The 19525-nt window shown below is 53.9% G+C and overlaps 1 protein-coding gene and 1 non-coding gene across 12 annotated transcripts in view; one reads left to right on the top strand and one right to left on the bottom strand.

The window, feature by feature from the left end:
* The window catches only part of CMKLR1 (chemerin chemokine-like receptor 1), a 43117-nt gene extending 24339 nt beyond the window's left edge, over window positions 1-18778 (top strand). For 5 of the 11 annotated variants that reach the window (XM_015239640.3, XM_072953019.1, XM_072953014.1 and 2 more), the window contains one exon: window positions 15052-18778. In XM_015239640.3, the coding sequence (XP_015095126.1) occupies window positions 15055-16152 (1098 nt within the window). In that variant the 5' untranslated portion in view covers window positions 15052-15054 and the 3' untranslated portion in view covers window positions 16153-18778. Of the gene's footprint in view, window positions 1-10179; window positions 10642-10672; window positions 10796-11795; window positions 11963-15051 lie in introns of those variants that run through there. The other 6 variants (XM_072953018.1, XM_072953015.1, XM_072953017.1 and 3 more) reach the window with 6 other exon arrangements.
* TRNAG-ACC (transfer RNA glycine (anticodon ACC)) lies at window positions 4788-4860 on the bottom strand. The gene has a single exon. It is a non-coding gene; the product is annotated as a tRNA-Gly (tRNA).
* Window positions 18779-19525: the final 747 nt, after the last annotated feature.

Here is a 19525-nt window from a genome sequence, read left to right as displayed (position 1 = left end):
AGATTAATTTCTGTTAGCCCAGTGTCAAGGCCATCTTGCCGGAAGTTTCTCAGCCTCCTGGAGGGTTTGAGTCAGCCTGCCTGGAAGGGGCCCCGCCTCGTCCTCCCTTTCCCTCCCTCACCCTCCAATAGGGCTTCTGTCTTCTGACCTTTCCCAGGCAAAGGTGTCAAACCACACTCCTGGAACCCCGGGCCCACGCTGTGCACACTTCCTCCTGTGACAGGGCCATGGAGGACAGTGTTCCAGGCCAGAGGCAGGGAGTCTCGGAAACAAGGTGGCCTGGAGTGAACAGGGCCGTGGACAGCCCGCGAGGGGCCCAGGTGGAGCTGCTCCTGGCCAGATGTGCTGGGGCCTCGGTGCTACTCAGGGGACAAGCAGATGGGACACGGGAGAAGGCTGGGAAGGGGTCTGTGACCCGGTGCTGCAGCCTCCTGGTGTCCCCAGTTTACCCAAGCTTCCCTGACTTCTGGGGTTCCAGAGGAGGCTCATGCCCTGCTGAGTTCTCCTTGGACCCTAAAATGATGGACGCCACCAAGACAGTGTGAACGCATTTTCCAGTTTCAGCACGGTGAGATAAATCCCCCCCATCTCCTTTCATATTAATAATTATTCATATTAACAGTACTGGTAATTGTGATCACAGGCATATGCCAAGCCCTTCACAGCCACGCTTTACTGAATCCTCACAACCCCCAGAGAAAGATGCTATGGATGAGATGCCCGAGGATCAGAGAAGTGAAGCGAGCTGTGCAAGGTCACACAGCCTGCGAGGGCTGGAGCTGGGCTTGAAACGTAGTTCTCAGTGACTCCAGGGAAAACCAGGAGGGGAGAAGCCAGAAGTCCAGCCTGGAGCTCCTGATTATACCAGTTGCTTACCAGCTGGGTAACTTTGGGAAAGATCATGAACCTTGTTTGAATCTCAGTTTTCTTATCTGTTAAGTGGGCCAAAGCAGGAAGGAGCGCCATTTGAAATGCTACGAGCAGCTGGCTGTTTTGTAGGTGCTTCACGGGGGACATTTTCCTTCATCTTCATGGTGTGTGGGACCACTTTTATGTCCCAGATGCGGAGACGGAAGGTTGGCGATGTGGAGAATGGGCCCGAGGCCACACAACCAGAGCTGTCTGTTTGTTCGGTTTTAAGGCCCTGTGCTGACAGACGTGGGGCAATGGCTTGTGTCAACCAAGGGACTTCAATCGAGTTGAAAAATGCTTTGCAGAGGCTCTGGCAGAGGATGTGGGGATGCCAGGAAGGGAGATAGGGCCGAGCAGAGAAGTGGGGTGGGAGGGGTGCAGGAGCCACGACTTCCTCATCCGGCCCCAGGCGGCATCTGGTCTGGGAGGAGGAGCTGGCTGTGGCCTGGCTCCCAGCCCTCCTCTGCTTCCAGACACCATCCAGGCTCATCTTTGAGCTCTGTGGGTTTCATGGAAACACAGCCCTTGGCTTGGGATCAGAATTTGCAAACTGGATACTCAGCCTGGCTTTCTCCCCACCATGGGGCAGGGGTGCTGCTGGTACTCGCAGATACGGCCCCATCTGATTTTTCTATACAAATGTTTGCTGAGCACCTGCTGGGCGCCAGGTACCATGTCCACATCATGATATGCTCATGATAACCCTAGAAGGAAGGTGGTAATGTCAGCCTCCTTTTACATCTGAGACTTGGAGGAGAGAGTGACAATGCCTGCAGCCACTGAAGCAGGAAGGGCCTTTAAACCTGATCTAGCTAATTCCCAAGTGTGGGCTGTTCGCCACTTGCAGCTTGGAGTCGGGGATGAGTCTGAGGCAACATTGTCACAATCAGCAATGACCTCAGACTTGGGGTCTTGGTGGTGGGGAGGCTTGTCAATTAACCTTGAACTACCAGCCCAGAGATCTTAGACCTGCAAGGGTGCCCAAGAGATCACTTCAGCCAGACCCCTTGATTTTCTGAAAGGAGGGTTTTTTAAAATTGCCATTTTCTAGGCAATCCTACTACTGCTCAGAGAGGTAAAGCAACTTGCCCAGGGTCACACAGCATGGACCCGAGCCAGGCTGTCTTTTTATTGGCATGAGGCTGGGAATGGACGGACACTTGCCCCATTCAACTATGCACATATTTTAAAGCTGGAAGAGCACCTTGACACCACCAACCCCAACCTCCTTGTTTCATAGATGGGGGAGCCAAGGCCCCAGACTGTCAGGGATTCATCTAAGGACATTAGCCAAGTAGATCCTGTAAGGTATAAAAAGAAAGAGCACTGGATTCTTTGAAAAAAAATTTTTTTTTATTGAGGTATAGTTGGTTTACAATATTAGTTTCTGGTGGGCAGCACAGTGATTTAGTTATACATATATAAATTCTTTTTCATATTTGTTTCCATTTTAGGTTATTATAAGGTATTGAATATAGTTCCCTGTACTATACACTGGGACCTTGTTGTTTATTTATTTTATATATAGTTGTTTGTATCTCCTAATCCCAGAAGTCCTAATTTATCTCTCCCCCACTACCTTTCCCCCTTTGGTAACCATAAGTTTATTTTCTGTCTGTGAGTCTGTTTCTGTTTTGTAAATAAGTTCACTTGTGTCATATTTTAGATTCCACATATAAGTGATATCATATGGTATTTGTCTTTCTCTGTCTGACTTACTTCACTTAGTATGATCATCTCCAGGTCCATTCATGTCGCTGCAAATGGCATTATGTCATTCTTTTTTATGGCTGAGTAGTATTCCATTGCATACATATATACCACATCTTCTTTATTCAGTCACCTGTCGATGGACATTTAGTTTCCTTCCATGTCTTGGCTATTGTAAATGGTGCTGCTATGGACACTGGGGAGCATGTGTCTTTTCAAATTAGAGTTTTCTCTGGATATACGCCCAGGAGTGGGATTGCTGGATCATATGGTAACTCTATTTTTAGTTTTTTAAGGAACCTCCATGTGATCCTCCATCATGGCTGCACCAATTTACATTCCCACCAATAGGGCAAGGGGGGTTCCCTTCTCTCCACACCCTCTCCAGCATTTGTCATTTGTGGACATTTTAGTGATGGCCATTCTGACCAGTGTGAGGTGGTACCTCACTGTAGTTGTGATTTGCATTTCTCTGATAATTAGCGATGTCAAGCATCTTTTCCTGGAATACTGGATTCTTAATCTGGGTTCAAATCCCACCTCTGCCATGTGACCTGGGGTAAGACTCTTACCCTCTTTGGCCTCAGCTTCCTCACCTCTAAAATGGCCATCATAATGGCCTCCATCCCTGGGTTTTTGTGCAAAGATACACATTAGGTGCTTCTCAACATCCCAGTGCACATAGTAGTTTCTCAATAAAACATCGATATTTTGGGGATTATTATTAATAATATTTAACCGTGACATTCTAGGGGCCAAAGCTGTGTCCTCCTATACCTGGCCTGAGGCTCTTGTGAGACTCTCAGGGGCCTGGTAATGTTCTCAGAGCAACACAGAGGGAGGGAGGGGTTCAAAAGAAGGGCTCCAGAAGCAGACAAGTCTGGTTCTCAGCTTCCCTGCTCTTTTCTCCCGCAGCAGGTGGGGGCACTAGTGATGGGGAACGCATGTTCCTTTGGTTGCCCCCTCCCACGTGTCTCCAGGGGCCAGGAGGAGAAGCCATTACGCTCAGGGATGGTATCAGATGCAGCCTGGCCCTCAGGGCTGAAGCTGGGCTGTGCTGGCCTGGATTTAGGGGGACAGGGGCTGGAGCAATGACTTCTCCGGGGGCGCCCAAGAGCCACTCAGAGTCTGGGCTCCAAGCCCACACCGCGAGCGGGACGACGAGTGCGTTGTCATGGCTGGCTCCTGGCTGGGGGAGACGGCGATCACCACTGGCAGCCTCCTCCGACCACATCCTGAGCGGCTCACGTAAACACCCCCGTGCCTGCTGCCTTCCAGATACGCTGTGTACACAGCTCAGGGATTATCTGCGTGTGTGGACTCCAGGCTGACTTCAGGGGATTAAGCGAATGGGGTACCCGGCCTCCCAGTCCAGTGGGTTATAAGCAGAGAAGAAAATTTGTTTACAGGCCACCTCCAGGGGCTGGGGCAGTGTTTACCGGGGAGGGGGTGGGGAGAGGCCCGAGCTGTTTGCTCGTTGGCTTTGGACGTAAGCTGGGTGGCCGGGAGGATGTGCAGTATTTGTGCATTGGATCCATCGTTGGGGGCCAGAGTGGCTTTCTAACCTGGAAGGAGAGACGTCTGTCTAAACATTCTTACTGGGGTGCCTTTTGTGGCCACGGTGGGCTGCTGGGTCTGCAGTAAAAGAGTGGGGCTGGGTTTGCAAGGAAGCCTCCGTGCTCTACCTGGGCCCTGGGACCCGCTGCTGGGTCGGGATTCCCTCTGGGGCTGGGGTCCAGCCTCGACTAGTCCTAGGGTGGACAGGGGCCAGACTGCTTGGGCCTTCGGGATGTTGGTAAGGAGATGGTGTTATTCTGAGGACCAAGGGCGTGCTGCCCGGGGGGCTGTGTTTCATTAAGCGGGGAGTGCTGTGATGGGGTTTGCATTTTGGAGCCATCGCTCCAGCGACGAAGTGGATAATGAAATCGTAGTTGAAGTGACCTGCAAGTTAGGGGCCTACCACAGTCATCTATACTATGGGTAGAAACAGTGGGTAGGATCTGACAGATTTGGGGGTGATGGAAGGGGAGGCATGGAGAGTCTGGGTTCTGGGTCAGGGTCTTAGAGGGAAACAGACGACCTACTCGAAAAGGATCTTTTTTTTTTTTTTAAACAAGCTTTTATGTTTTATCTAATATTTATTTTAGACTTTTTTTTTTTTAATATGGAGGTACTGGGGATCGAACCCAGGACCTCCTGCATGGTAAGCACGCGCTCTACCACTGAGCTATACCCTCCCCCCATCCAATAGGGCCTTGATGAGGACTTAGAAGGGGTGGACAGTACTCTAGCTACCTTCCTGCCCTTAAGCTGAGGGGCCAGGGGAGGAGCAGTTACTGGGACCCAGGTTGTGTAGCTGTGGTTAAACTCATGAAGACTCTGCAGGGCGGGAGCTGGGAGGATAAACACCTGACCTGCCCTCTTCCTGCCCTGCAGCCCCGCTGGACCTTCACTGATAAACCCAACTAGAGATCAGAGAGCAGGGAGCCTAATGATATTCCTACAGCCCAGCCTGCAGGGCACAGAGCAGGGGATGGGGAATTTGAAGACAGAGCACATACAGGGGAAGGAAGGGCATCCTTCTAACAGGGGGGTGCCAGGCACTGGAGTGGACACTTTCGGGGTCCCCTGCTTCTGTGCTCTCATCAGCTGCTGGAGGTTTCCCAGGGCCTCTGAGCCAGTGGGCTCTCCAGGTCCAAGGGCATAAACTCCCTACTTTTGCCCACCGCTGCAGAGTCCCAAGCTCAAACACGGCCCCCATCCAAACCAAAAGAAAATGGGACAGCCTGTTAGGCAGCCAGCAACCTTCCGTCCCCACTGCAGTGACTCAGCCTGAGCTCCCTGGTGTGGGCGTGAGACCAGGGAGGAAATTTGCTCCCAACACGGAGCTAATTCCGTCCCAGCGCTGGCAGCCAGGACTGCGGTGGCCACATCTGCTGCTGCTGTGTGGTTTCAAGGTTCCTGCATCGCTCAGAGCTGGGGATCCAGGGATGGTGACCCGCGAGGTGTCTCTTGGAGCCATTGGAGGGGGCTGGGAGGTCCCTTCTCTCTGCCCTGAAGGATGAGGGGCTGGTGGATGGGACCGCCAAGGAACTGTGGCAGCAGGCCAGGGTACTGGGTCTGGGGGAGGTGGGGATGCTGACAAGGAGGGACATGGGTGATGGGGAGTGTGGTACCCGGAAGGCCCCATTACATCTTCCCTGCTGGCTGAGGCTGTCACTTTGGACAAGTAGAAATAGCCAAGGTGTTTGGGTGACAGAGTCCTTGGTTCAAGTCCTGGGCTGATGCTTAAAGGCTGTGTGAGCCTGCGCAAGTCACTTGACCTCTCTGGACGAAGCTTCAGTTGCAAATCTATGCCATGAAGATACTGAATGATGAGGCGTAAGGTGTGTCAGGCACCAGGCAGATTTCTAGGCATTGATATACGTCGTCACACACCAGACAGGCCAACGTCCACTTCTCTGCACCTTAGGGATGGTCACTCCCTCTCCTGGACCTCAGTTTCCCCAGCTACAAAATGGGATGCCCTCTGAGGGGCCTCCCAGCTCCTCAGAGCCTATTGGAGGCTGGGAGAACTGGAGGAGAGGCATCGGGGCCACCCAGCCCAGACTGTCAGGGTGGGCTGTCGGGGAGGTGGGAGATGGGGACAGGAGCCAGGCCAAACACTGGGGGAAGAGTTTCCAGTTTCCCTGATGGGCTCCCACGCCCACGGGCCCCGATAAAGCCCCTGTCCTCGGTCAGGGGCCTGCCGCCAGAGGAAGGCTGGGGAGGCAGCAGCCCGGAGCAGCGGGCTGGGAGAGGGAGTGGCCGCTAGCAGCTTCAGTCCTCTAGGCACACAGGTGAGTGATGTTGGCAGGTGAGGGGTGGCTGGGCCTCTCGGGGGGTGAGGTTTGGGGGAGATGGAGGGAACAGGAGACAGAGAGAGGATGAGGGAGACTGCACAGGAAAGAGGGACAAGAGACAAAGAGGCAGGGACAGAGGGAGAGAGACCAAGACAGAGGCTGACGGAAAAGCAAGAAGGGAGAGACGCAAAGATGCACAGAAAGGGAGTGAGTCCTTTGCAGACCCTGGCAGAGGGCATGGCAGTGACATGGAGAGCAAGCAGAGGGCAACATCTGGGCCCAGATGCCTCTCAGCCCAGCTGTTCCCCAAGCCCAGGGGGACACAGGCCTCCAGGCGGCAACTGGAGGAGGTGGGGCCCTGGATTCCTAAGGACCCGGGTTCAAATCTCTGCGTGGCCACTGACCAACTGTGTGAGCGCAGGCAAGGGATGCTCCCCCTGAGCCCCCTGGCCTTAGATGTCCCCTGGGTAAATCGATACAGATGACAGTGACCTTGCAGGGTTAGGAGGAGGTCCAGGTGTGGAGATCCATGCCCACTGCACCCCAGCCTCCTCGCCATGGCCAGGGAGCAGCGCACATCCCGGAAGGATGGATGTAAGAATGAGCCCCGCCTCCAAAGGGCTTTTCCCAGCAGCACCTGGGATGGGACACCTTCCCGAGAGGGTCATCAACTAGAGGCAGAGCGGCTTGGGGGAAACCCCCAGGGGACCTGAAGCCTCATCTTGCCCCATCTGTAAAATGCACACCCTGATCTCGTGGGGGGTCTTGGGAGGTTCCACTGGGGCGATGACCCTAGGATTCTGGAATGTTCCAAGGAGGCGAGGCAGTGGACGAGGAAAGAGCGTGGGCTGGGCAGTTCAGTAGGCTCTGAGCTTCCTCCTCTGTCTGGAATGACAGACTGGGCCTGCCTTGCTTACCTGAGCCATCCGTGTGACTTTGGGCACTTTCCTGACCCTCTCTGGGCCAGTTTCCTCATCTGTAATGGGGCTTAGAACCATGCCTGGAACTTGGTGAGGGCTATATCCGTGTCTGTTTAATACAAACTAAGCAAATAACCTCTGCCTGAGGTTTTTGCTTTCTCTGGTGAGAGGAACCAGGTGTGGCCTTGAGCCCCCGACCCCTTCCCCAGCAGCGGTCAGCCGTGGCCGTGGGCAGGGCAGGAGCATCTGTATAGAATCTTCTGCCTGGTCCATGTGGTCCCCGGCAGGAGGAATCAGGCCTTGGCCACTGCACGGCCGCCTCTGACGGGAGTGATGCCGTTCCTTTCGTGGGCTTGTCCGAGTTCATTACCAGCCTGATGGAGGAGGCTGTGGGGCAGCGGGGCTCTAAAGACCACGGGCAGGTCCAAGGCTGCTTGCTGGGCCCTCCCCCTGCCCAGTGTGGCTTCATGAGGGACCCAGGGACCCAGGGCATTGGCTAGCCACTGCCCAAGCATGAACCCCAGGCAGGGATCTGGGATGCTCGTTTGCTTGCATTGGGTTTTCTGGACCTCGGGAGGGAAAGGAGGGCCTGACATAATGATACCCCTCCATCCGTCCTCATGTGCATCAGAGGCCTCCGGAAGCCCCCGCACTTGTCTTATTTTTATTCTTCACCGCATTCATTTCCTTTATCCCTGTTTCCTTCTCGCTCTCCCCCCGCCCCCGCTCCCACGGAGCGGTTCTAATCCGTTCAGCGTGTATCTTGTTATTTGGCCCCGTTCTTGCCCAACGTGTGTTACTGTTTTGTGCACGTTGCTGCTTTTGCAGGCACGTTTCCAGCGTGTACTAATGTGCTATGAGGATAGGTGGTTTTAAGATGCTCCGCGTTCCTCTGTGGTGTGTATGCTTGCTACTCTGTCTCTTCCAACAGCTGCGTGGCTGCTACCCGGCGCCTCTCCCACAGCGGACGTCAGCAGCCTCCAGCTTCCATCTGTGCGCGGCCTGAGTCCTCTGGATCCTTGACTGTTTTTGTGCACGGCCTCCCCGTGGGCTCTCGCTCCTGACAGCCCGCACCTGCAGCTCTTTGTCAGAGGACTGCCCTCAGGGGCTGGAAGTGCCCGCGACTGCACCCCTCCCAGGACGGGATGGAGTGTTATAAATAACCTCCTGGAATGTGACCTCCATTGTTTCCTGACCCCGGCAGGAACCGAGGCCACCTTTCCCGAGACTGTGCCTGGTGCTGCCCCCTTGTCCGACCTCCTCCCTTTCCCAAGCCAGTCTCCCCACTCCCTGACTGGGTTTTCTTGGAACACTGCTTTAATAAATCACCTTTGCAGGAATCCTTATTTGAGGTTTTCTTCTGGAGAACCCAAGCTAAGGCATGCCAGAGAGCGGTTCCTCGCGGGGCTGTGAGGCACACAGGGGTTCACGGGTACCCACGGGGCGGCATGAAGCCCTTGCCCCCACCCTGCCAGCCCCAAGGGGGTCTCCATCCCATCTTTCTGGTCTTTGCCACACTTCCCACAGCTGTCTGTGATCATCAGTTTTTCCCAGTCTGAGAGCCTGTGATCATCAGTTTGTCTCATGCCTCAGTTTGGAGGTTTCCCTCCTGTAAATTACCTGTTTATATCATTAGCCTGTTCTGCTGCCGGGATTGCTGTCTTTCTGGATTTGCAGAAGGGAGTTCCTGGTACATTCTGGACGGCAATTGTTTGTTGGTTTTGAGGGCTGTAAATCTCTTCCTCCACTGGCGGCCAGGCGTGTGTGTGTGTGTGTGTGTGTGTGAAAGAATGTGTGTGTATGTGTGTGTGCTTGTATGTGTGTGAGCACACAGTGTGTGTATCTCTTTTTGTGGGCATGTTGTGTGTGTGTAGCTCATTATAAGGACAGGGCCTGGGCCCCAGCATCAGTGAGGGCATGGGACAGAGAGCTGGGGGTAAGACTCCCCAGGACACAGGGAGCGATCTGGAGGAACAGCAAATATCGACATTTAGTTAAAATAATAATGAGAACTGCGTAGGTGTTGTAGTGCTGAATTGTGTCCCCCCTCCACCTCTAAATGCGTATGTTGACGTCCTAACCCCCAGTACTTCGGTATTTTTTGGGGGGGTTTTTTTGTTTGTTTTGTTACTCTTTAAAAATTCTAATTTTTTTTGTTGTTTAAGTATGGTCAGTTTACAACAGTTCTGTTAATTTCTGGTGTACACCCGGTGCGTTGGAATGTGACTTTATTTGGAGACAGGATTTTTTAAAGAGGTGATACGGATAAAATGAGGCCATTAGGGTGGGCCCTAATCCAGCCTGCCTGGTGTCCTCGTAAGAAGAAGCGATTTGGACCCCGACACATGCAGAGGGCAGACCAAGTGAAGACACAGGGAGAAGGTGGTCGTCTGCAAGCCAAGGAGAGAGGCCTCAGGAGAAACCCACCCTGCTGACAGCTTGATCTCGAACTTCCAGCCTCCAGGACTGTGAGGAAAAAAATATCTGTTTTTCCACCCAGTCCGTGGTCCTACGTTACAGCAACCCCAGCGGACTGATAACAGTAGGCATCCAGCTCTATGTTTCCAAAGCCTCAGGGGGAGAGGATACCAGCCCGTTTGCAGGGCTGCTTGGGGACAGTCTGTGACAACATTGCTAATGGGCTTGTACCTGTGACATAGTAAATGCCCAAGGAATTATGATGTCGGTAATAGTAATGTACATGCTCATTAAGGGCTTCCCCTGCTCCAGGCACGGAGCTGGGGGCTGGCCAGGGTTATCTAGCAGGACTTTTGTGAGGGGGTGGCCCAGGGTGGGGCAGCAGGTAGGACATGGTCGGCATCAGAGGGAGAGGCGTGGGGACTGGAGGGGAAGGAGGCAGGAGGGGTCAGAACCGGGTACCAAAAGAAAGTCCTGGCAGGCTCTAGTTATAGACGGAACCACCGCTAACAACAAAAATGACAGAAACAAAAACAACAGTGGCCTTAGGCGCTACAGTGCTGCAAAATACGTCACTGAGCTTACTTCATCTCCCTGTGCCTTGGTGTCCCCAACTGAAAATGGGTCTAATCATGTCCCGGCCCCGATTTTTATTTTAATCACAAGGAACTAAAACCAACAGAAAATATAACTAGATATAGACATCAGAGCCAACCAAAACCAATGCAGATGCTGCAGACAACAGGATGAACGGGCTTGCTGCCTTGGACCTGCAAGGGTGCCTCTGAGCTTCCTTGTGGCCACATCAAAAAGGGAAACATGATCAGCTGGTTTATCAGGTATGAGGAAGCAGCCCAGTTTCTCAGGGGAAGCAATGTTGTTCCTTATCCTGAATTCTCCAGGGCATTTCTCACCGGGCAGGGGATTTCATAAAGGACACCCTGAGACAGCCAGTGGGTAGCCTCAATGTCCTGGACTCATAAAGCACCGCAGGTATGATTTCCCAGTGGTAGCCGCTTATACGTGCCTTGAAGGAAAGGCAAAGGGACACCAGGGAAAGTGGCTCAGGAAAGGCAGCTCCGTGGGATGACTGCGAACTGGATGAAGGTCTGGGCTTTAAGGGTTCAAAGCTAAGGCTTACAGGGCTCAGAGGGGTGGGATCAGGCCTGCTAATCTCTCAGGGAAGCAGGGGGAACCCAAGAGACTTCACTTGGGATTCTTGGCATCAGGCTCTGGAGTCAGACCTCCCAGCTGTGTGGCTTCAGGCAAGTCGCTTCACCTCTCTGAGCCTCAGTTTTCTTACCCGCAAACACACAATATCCTTGTAGGGCTTTTGCAGAGCACAATGGCATGCAGGGAGCTCTCAAATAAATGTTAGGGGTGTGTGTACACATATTATGTTTATATACCTTTTTCTTAAGCTTCCTGGTGACAGAGGGCTTAAGGAATCCAAACAATGAGAATTTTATAGCTGTTTACAATTGGCAAAGGAGTTATTGTCATTTCTTATGACCTTTCCAATGACGAGGGAGGGGTTCTTACCCCCACTGGAGAGGTGAGGAGACTGGAGCTTACAGAAGCAAAATTCTCGCTGTGTCGTGCTTGACCTTCTCTTGAACCCAGAGCTGGGGAGACCAGTGGGCAGGATGCACTGGTCCTCTGGCCTTCCTGGCCCCACCCACCTTCCCAGGCTCAGGCCGAGGGAGTTAGGAGATAGAAGCCTCCCTTTAGGAGGGAGTTAAGGGTAGAAGCCTGGGAAGAGGGCATAGCTCAGTGGTAGAGTGTTTGCTTAGCGTGCACGAGGTCCTGGGTTCAATCCCCAGTACTGCCTTTGAAAGATAAAAAAATTAAAATAAAGAAAGAAGAAAAGAATAGCCCGAGGGGAAAAATGGTGATAATAAAATAACAGGAATAGTGTTTACTGCATAACAGGACTTCTTAGGACTTAATTCTCTCAACCATTCAAACCCTTTGGATCATACCCATTTTACAGATAAGACAACTGAGGTACACAGAAGATAATCGACTGGCTCGAGGTTACAGGGAGTTCATGCAGAAAGAGGATGTGAACGCTGGCAGCTTGGCTGGGTCTGTGTCCTTGACCACTGTGCTGTATCACCTGGGCTGTGGGCAGAAACGGGCTCTCAGGACAGGAGGGAGGTGAGCTGAGGGCAAACCTGTGACTAAGGCCCCCCTGTAGGGAGATCCCAAGGGCTCAGGGACCGGGAGGGAAGGGGCAGGAGGGGGAGGGGCGCGCACCAGCGGCTGACTCATTCCTGGTGGGACGAGGCCAGGCATCCCCACACTCCGCCCCCCTGGACCCTGCTCGACAATGAAAAGACATGTGGCCTCTGACCCTGAGCTGCTTCCAGCCCAGCGGGAGAGCCAGACATGACGTTATCTGTGTCCCTCGACTCTCTGCCGACGCTGCTGCCAAGTGCTGGGTCCTGAGACCCTGCTCCCCTTCACCCTCCTCTGGGCGTTCAGACTTCAACCAATAAGGGGGGCCCATGGTGGGTGGGGAGACGGCCTGGCATGTCCTTTTTCCTCCTGCCTTCCCGTCTGAGCTCACACTTGTCCTTTAGAACTCAGCTGCAGATCCTGCCTGCCCCAGGAAGCCTCTGATGCCCAGGCTGGGGAATGCCCCTCTTCGGGGCTCTTTGGGGGCATCCTGGCCTTGCCCTGTCACAGCACCACCTTTGTCTTGTCCCTTGTCACTGATTGTGAGCCCCCGTGGAAAGGAACCCTGGGGAAGCCATCTCCTCGTTCCTGGATCCTGCACAGCCTGGCGCAGGGACCGTGGACAAGCTCATTCCTTCCTCAAGGAAGCACTCCGTGGCTGTCATCGGATGATGATTTTGGGGACAGTGTGGAGGAATGGTCAAGAGCCTGGGTTCTGCAGACCTGGTGCACATCTGGGCTCTCCATTTCCTGCCTGGATGCCTTGGGCAAGTCTTCCTTGTGGGTGGCCCCTCCTGGGGTTAAAGTCACACCCTTGGTGTCATATGCTCAGCACGTACATTATTATCATGAACACCCATCATTTTTCCCACTTATGGGAATGGGGGGGCATCTACAGCCTTCCCATCTTCTCTCCGTGTTCCCCAGGAAGCCCTTGAGGACCCCCTGGTTGGGCACCTCCGGAACATCCTCCCAGGCTGCAGAGTGGAGTGACGCCCAAGTTTAAATTCTCAGTCCCTGGCCTCAACAGAAATTTCCAAGAGGCTTTTATTTAATACAAAGCAAAGATGACTTTTATGCAATAAAATACAACCTCAAGCCCAGCTAGGACCAGTAATGAATTGATACAGAGGAAAGTTGAAGTTATTTATAACAGAGCATCGTTTGGCAGTCTTGCTGAAACATCTGGTTTGGAGCCTACTTGTCAGCAGGGAAGAGCTTGGGTGGTGGAAAGTGCACGGGCCCTGGGGTGTCAGAGTCTTGGGTTCAATTTCCAGCTCAGAATTCAGCTGTCTACCCCTGGGCTGTAACGTTACCACTGAATATTTATTGATGGTTTACTACGTGCCAGCCCCGAGCCAAATGCTCCCTGTTCCTGATTGCCTGTAATCCGTACATCCGTTCTGCGTAGTAGTGAGTATTCTCACTTTACTGATGAGGAAACTGAGGCTCAGAGTGGAGCAATCGCGTGTCCAAAACCACAGGGCTGGGAGGTGGCCAAGACTGGGTTTGAACCATGCGCACGACCACCGCCTCCAAGACCTCCCAAGCTTGCCCATTCTCCAGTCTCAGTTTGTTCTTCTATAAATTGGGAAAATATCCAACAACACGCTTGTCATGGGGACTGTGTGAAGTGCCAGTTCCGCTGTCTGGCCTACAGCAGGTGCTCAGGGAATGCATCTGTGTCTGTGTCCCCACCAGACCGTTGTGACAGCAGGGCCTGCATCCGATTCTTGGTACCCACAGGGCCCAGAAAATCCCCAGTAAGAATGGTGCTCCTCTCTCTGAGCCTCAGTTTCCACAGCTCCAAAACAGGAGCAATATCCCCTGCCTGTGTGACCTTGGGCAAGTGACTTAAGCTCTCTGTGCCCTGGGGAGGCTAGATGAGATGAAGGAATTATGGTTCTTGGCACATAGTAGGTCCTCTGGGCAGTTCCTCTTCCTGTCCCCTGGGTCGCCAACACTGCCTGAAATGATGTTTCCTGGGTCCCACCCTGGATTTGTATCGAGCCATCCACACTCTCTCTCCTGCACCTTCCCCTGCACCCACCGCTGAATCATGCTTCACCTAAGGATGTGCTTGGGGGGAGTGGGGGGAGATGGGGGTTGGGATGACGTGTCCAGCTCTAGGTCTGGACTCAGGAGACCCCACCACTTCCCAGCCCTGTAACCTCGCGCACATCGCACCGAGCGCCACGCCGAGCCTCTGCTTCCTCGTCTATAAACTGGGAGTAGTAACAGTAGAATTCTCTCTCAGGCTCCGAGTCCACCCAAACCCTTGGTTCTTAGACCTCGATCCGGCTTCTGCCTCCTCGTTCTTCCCTGCAGGTGTTTCCAGCTGTGTGCAGGGACTGATTGCCTGGGGACCCACACTGGGGAGCTTTGGGCACCACAACAGTGAACAGTGAGGCACCCTTGTGGTCTGAATTCATCTCTCCAAAGGGTGCCTGTGGGGGACCATGCCCGGGTGGGAGCAGGGGAGGATGTCAGCACGGCTGTCGGCTGGGCTTTAGAAACACGATCGGAACCAAGTTCACAGGACCGTGCACCTCTCCTTCATTGCTCTAAATATTATTGTGACTTTTCCATGATTTGAGGAGTTTTTGATGAATGTCTGTCTCCCCTACTAGACTGTAAGGGGAAGAGGAGGGTCCCAGTGAGGCAGTAAAATATCAAGAGGACAGACTCAGAAGCTGGGACCTGACTCCTGGCTCTGCCTCTTCCCTGCTGTGTGGCCTTGGGCAAGTGACTTAAACTCTCTGTGCCTCAGTTTCTTAATCTGTAAAAGGAGGTTTGTAACCTTCTGATCTCATGGAGTTGTTGTGAGGATGAAGAGAGTTTATATGCATCCAGCTTTAGATTAGGACCCGGGATGTAGGAGGTTCCAGAGAAGTGTTTGTTAAATAAATAAAAAAGCAAAGTGAGAAATGGTTAAACCACCCAACTGGCCTTGCTCAGAGCCGGGGGCGGTGGGGGGGGGGAACACTGTCAGTCTTGCTGGTATTGGTCAGCCTCTGAAAGTCAGTTCTAACCAAAGTTCCCCCATTGACCCCCGCCTCCCCTTGCAGAGAATGGAGAATGAGGATTACAACGGCTCCTTCGCCGACGAGTATGAGTACTCCGAGGATTTAGACTCCATCCTGGTTTTGGAGGACTTATCTCCCCTGGAAGGCAGGGTGGTCAGGATCTTCCTGGTGGTGGTCTACAGCATCGTCTGTTTCCTGGGGCTCTTGGGCAATGGTTTGGTCATCGTCATCGCCGCCTTCAAGATGAAGAAGACGGTGAACACTGTCTGGTTCCTCAACCTGGCTGTGGCGGATTTCCTGTTCAATGTCTTCCTCCCGATCCACATCGCCTACGCCGCCATGGACTACCACTGGGTGTTCGGGACGGCCATGTGCAAGATCAGCAACTTCCTGCTCATCCACAACATGTACACCAGCGTCTTCCTGCTGACCATCATCAGCTTCGACCGCTGCATCTCTGTTCTCCTCCCCGTCTGGTCCCAGAACCACCGCAGCGTCCGGCTGGCTTACACGGCCTGCATGGTGATCTGGGTCCTGGCTTTCTTCCTGAGTTCCCCATCCCTCGTCTTCCGGGACACGGCCTACCTGCACGGGAAAATATCCTGCTTTAATAACTTCAGCCTGTCTGCCGCCAGCTCTGCCTCGTGGCCCGATCACCGCCACGTGGACCCTGTGGGGTTCGGCCGGCACATGGTGGTGACCATCACCCGTTTCCTCTGTGGCTTCCTGATCCCGGTCCTCGTCATCACTGCCTGCTACATCACTATCGTCTACAAGCTGCGGCACAACCGCCTGGCCAAGACCAAGAAGCCCTTCAAGATCATCGTGACCATCATCATCACCTTCTTCCTCTGCTGGTGCCCCTACCACACGCTGTACCTCCTGGAACTCCACCACCGCGCCATGTCGGGCTCCGTCTTCAGCCTGGGTGTGCCCTTGGCCACTGCCGTCGCCATTGCCAACAGCTGCATGAACCCCATCCTGTACGTCTTCATGGGTCAGGACTTCAAGAAGTTCAAGGTGGCCCTCTTCTCCCGTCTCGTCAATGCTCTGAGTGAGGACACGGGCCACTCCTCCTACCCCAGCCACAGGAGCTTTACCAAGATGTCATCCATGAATGAGAGGGAGACCAGCATGCTCTGAGCCTCGCCTGGAAACCCCCGAATGGATACTCCCAGCCTTGGAAGCTCAAAGTGATGCATTCTCCGGACCATGGTAGGAGCCTCTTGGGTACCCACAGATGCCCACTGCATTTTGCATGGGGCTGAACAGTGTTTTGAGCTGGGAATCCAGGGCCTGGAACTCCTTTCTTTCAGTGTCATGGTAGACAGAGCATCCATGGTACTCAGCCTTGGACCAGCTTCCCATGGTTTTTGGGAGGCTAGCCTGGACCGATGCAAAACGAAAAAGGGAGAATTCTCAAAAGCACTGCCACGAACTGGGTTGGACATGAGACAGAGGGATTAATCCCACCTTCAGGGGAGCACTCCCCTGAAATAACACAGACACTTTCCAAGGTCCATTCCTGATGGGAGCAGAGGAGGTCAGAGCAAACCTGGTGCGATGGAGATCACGCCTCGTCCCACATCCTTATATCAACAGCTGGCCAGGAATCCTGCCATTCAAGCCACTCCTCTGGGTTCGAGGTTACCTGGGAGGAGGAGGCGACATGTGAGCGCTTGATCTCCTGGGGCCATGTTTTTTGGCTTTCGGATCAGCTGGTAAGACAGAGAAGAGATCCCCAGGGGCCACAGGGCTCTTTGTGAGAGCAAGAGAAACAGGACTGCAGTGAGGACTTGGGGCCGGGGGCGGGGGGAGGGCCAGAGAAAGAAGAGGGTTGATGCAGCCCACCTTTGAACTTCCCAGGGTGACAGTGCTTCGGATCTTAGCTGTTTTCAGGGTGGGGATAAGCGATGCCAGCCCTTTGGCCCAAGCCCTGATCTCACTTTGCATTTGTTACCCTGGGGCTGGTTTGAGGCAGGCAGCCCCTACCCCATCACCCCCCTCTTCTCTAACCCCCTGGCTCAGGCTGGAGGTGCTCAGAATACTCCAGGGCAGGGGGCAGGGAGTAGGGGGCACTGGGGGTTGCACATCTCCTCCTCCTCACCTTTCTCAAAGCCTTGCTGGAGGCTGGTCCAAAATCAATCTGGGAGCACCTCGAGGGCCAAAGGGGTGTCCGGTGCTCTGTCCCTGTGCTCAGAGCAGAAGCGGGAGCCTCGCTTCTTGAACTCTGCTCCCGAGACGCAGGGCCGAGGGGGGCCGAGGGCCCAGAGCATCTCCTGTGTGTAGCTACGTTGTCTTTTTTTCAACTGGGACCCCCCCACTTCCCCATGCTGCAGGGTGTCCTTGTCCCATTTACAAACGACAAAGCAGAGGCTTAGCAGAGGGAAGTCACTCACCCAACGTCACACAGCGAGCCAGAAGCTAAGAGTTAAGGATCTGAAGCCAGCCCTACCTGGCCCCAGAAACTCATCTTTTATGCAGGATGGATCTATTGAGAATATTGTAGACAATGCGGATAACCTACATTTATTTAGCACTCCTACGTTAAGCACGTTACATGTGTATCTCATTTATCTCTCACAGCAGCCCTGAGTTAGGAACAATCATCACTTCCCTTCTATGGAGGAGGCATCTGGGGCTCAGAGAGTTTAAGTAAGTTGCCCAAGGGCACCCAGCCGGTCTGCGTTAGAGCCTGGACTTGAACCAAGGTCTGTCTGCCTGAAATAAGGCTACAGAGGCTTGGGGTTTTGATTATAAATATCTCCATATCCCTCAGCAGATTAATATCAACATCTTAAGGGCTTTGAAGTCAGCTTTGCAAATAGTTTTTGGAAAAGACCCAACATGGCAAAGAAAATGAACTTGGCTTCCAGGTCCCTTGGCTCCCATTCACACTTGGCCACCATGGCTCCCACCTCGTGTGCCCCCAAGCTCTCCGGGGAGAGCGGGGCGGGGTGGGGGGAGGCCAGTAGGAGGGCCCTTTGGTCTCTAAGTGTCCACATTCTGCTCTCTTCCAAGTTTCTTCATTGTGAAGCCAATTCTCCAACAAGATGCCATGAATAGATGTCTACACAGTGCCCAGCGATTTCCTGAGGCCATGGACTGTTTGGAATCACACCTCATTAAGAGACAAACTGTTCCGTCCTGTGCTTGTGACGAGACAGCTCTGAGTTGACCCCCAGCTGGGGCCTCCACTGGCTCCAAGCCATCTGAGCTTAGTTTGAGAGTGAGAAGGGGGCCGGACACACCGCCCAGCATCCCCGTCCTCCACCCCCAACCCCACCCCATCTCCACGGGTGAGGCATCCGAGACCCAAGCTGGAGTGGGATGCATTCCAGTCCTGGAGATGGTCATCCATGGCTTGGGGAGGACCACGCTGTTCCTTGGGGCTCGCTGTCTCATTCTTCCTGGGCTGCGTGCTCGCCAGGCCGGGCTAGGGGAGCCAGGAAGCGATTTTGTCATTGGAAAAGCTGACGAACAGAAGCGGAATGAAAACCAGCTGTTTCTCTCCTCAGAGCCAGGGCCCACTCTTTCTGGCTGCCCTGCTCTGACTGGAGTTTCCCATCAAATGCTTAAATGCACCCAGGACATCCCCTTCATCTTGTCCCTACAGCTTCTTCTGAGACCTTCCGCAGGTCAGACGTACAAAGGCCCCGTGGAGATCACAAAGTCTGTTCATGTGAATTACTCCACAGGCGGCCAGCACGCTTTGTGCCCGGGAGCACTCCCTCCAGGGCCAGGATCTGGCTGATGGGGCCTCAGTGCTGCCTCCTGGGTGGGGTGGGTGGAGCAGGTGGGTGGGCGGAGGGGGTGCAGGGCTGTGGGCAAAGGGACGGGAAGAGATCATGCTGTTTGAGGGCAGGGGAGAGGGAGGGAGGAGAGTTGCACAGAGGAAACGGACTGCCAACGAAGAAAAGGATCTGGCGTGTATTAAGCATCTACCAAGTGTCAGCCACAAAATCTCATCCAGCCTCAGAGCAGCCGTGGGAGAAGAGGACCATCGGACCCACGATGCAGATGCAGGAAGCGAGGTTCGGACTGCAGACCTCACTTGTTCGGGGTCACACAGTAGTAAATGGTGGAATGGGGTCTGCTGCCTGAGTGTCCAAGTTCTTCAGCCCTTGGGAGGATGGAGAGACAGAGAGAGGAGGGAGGGGGGCAGAGGGAGCAGAGGGAGAGAGGAGGAGGAGGAGAAGGCGGAGGGGGGGCAAGAGGGAGGGGCTTAGAAGGGGAGACTGACCCCGGCGCTGGCCGATGGAGGGGTTTACCTTAAGCCTGACTCCAGACTCAGCCCTGGAGGGCGTAGGGGCCAGGATGGGTGGGAGAAGAGAGAATCCAACAGCCAGAATCACAAGGACCTCTCAAACTTATCTCCCCCAGGCCTTTCCCATTTTACAGATGAGGGAATTGAGGGTGTGAGAGCTAACTTTTGAGAAACCTGCAAAAGGAGGTGGTGTTGGCTTGGACGGACGTAGTCAGTGAGTCTCCACCTCCTGCCTCTGGCCTCCCTCTC

This window comes from Vicugna pacos, chromosome 32 (assembly GCF_048564905.1).
Source record: "Vicugna pacos chromosome 32, VicPac4, whole genome shotgun sequence".
Taxonomy (NCBI): domain Eukaryota; kingdom Metazoa; phylum Chordata; class Mammalia; order Artiodactyla; family Camelidae; genus Vicugna; species Vicugna pacos.
Note: the sequence above shows the minus strand (reverse complement) of the source record. Positions and strands in the feature narration are given on the sequence as shown.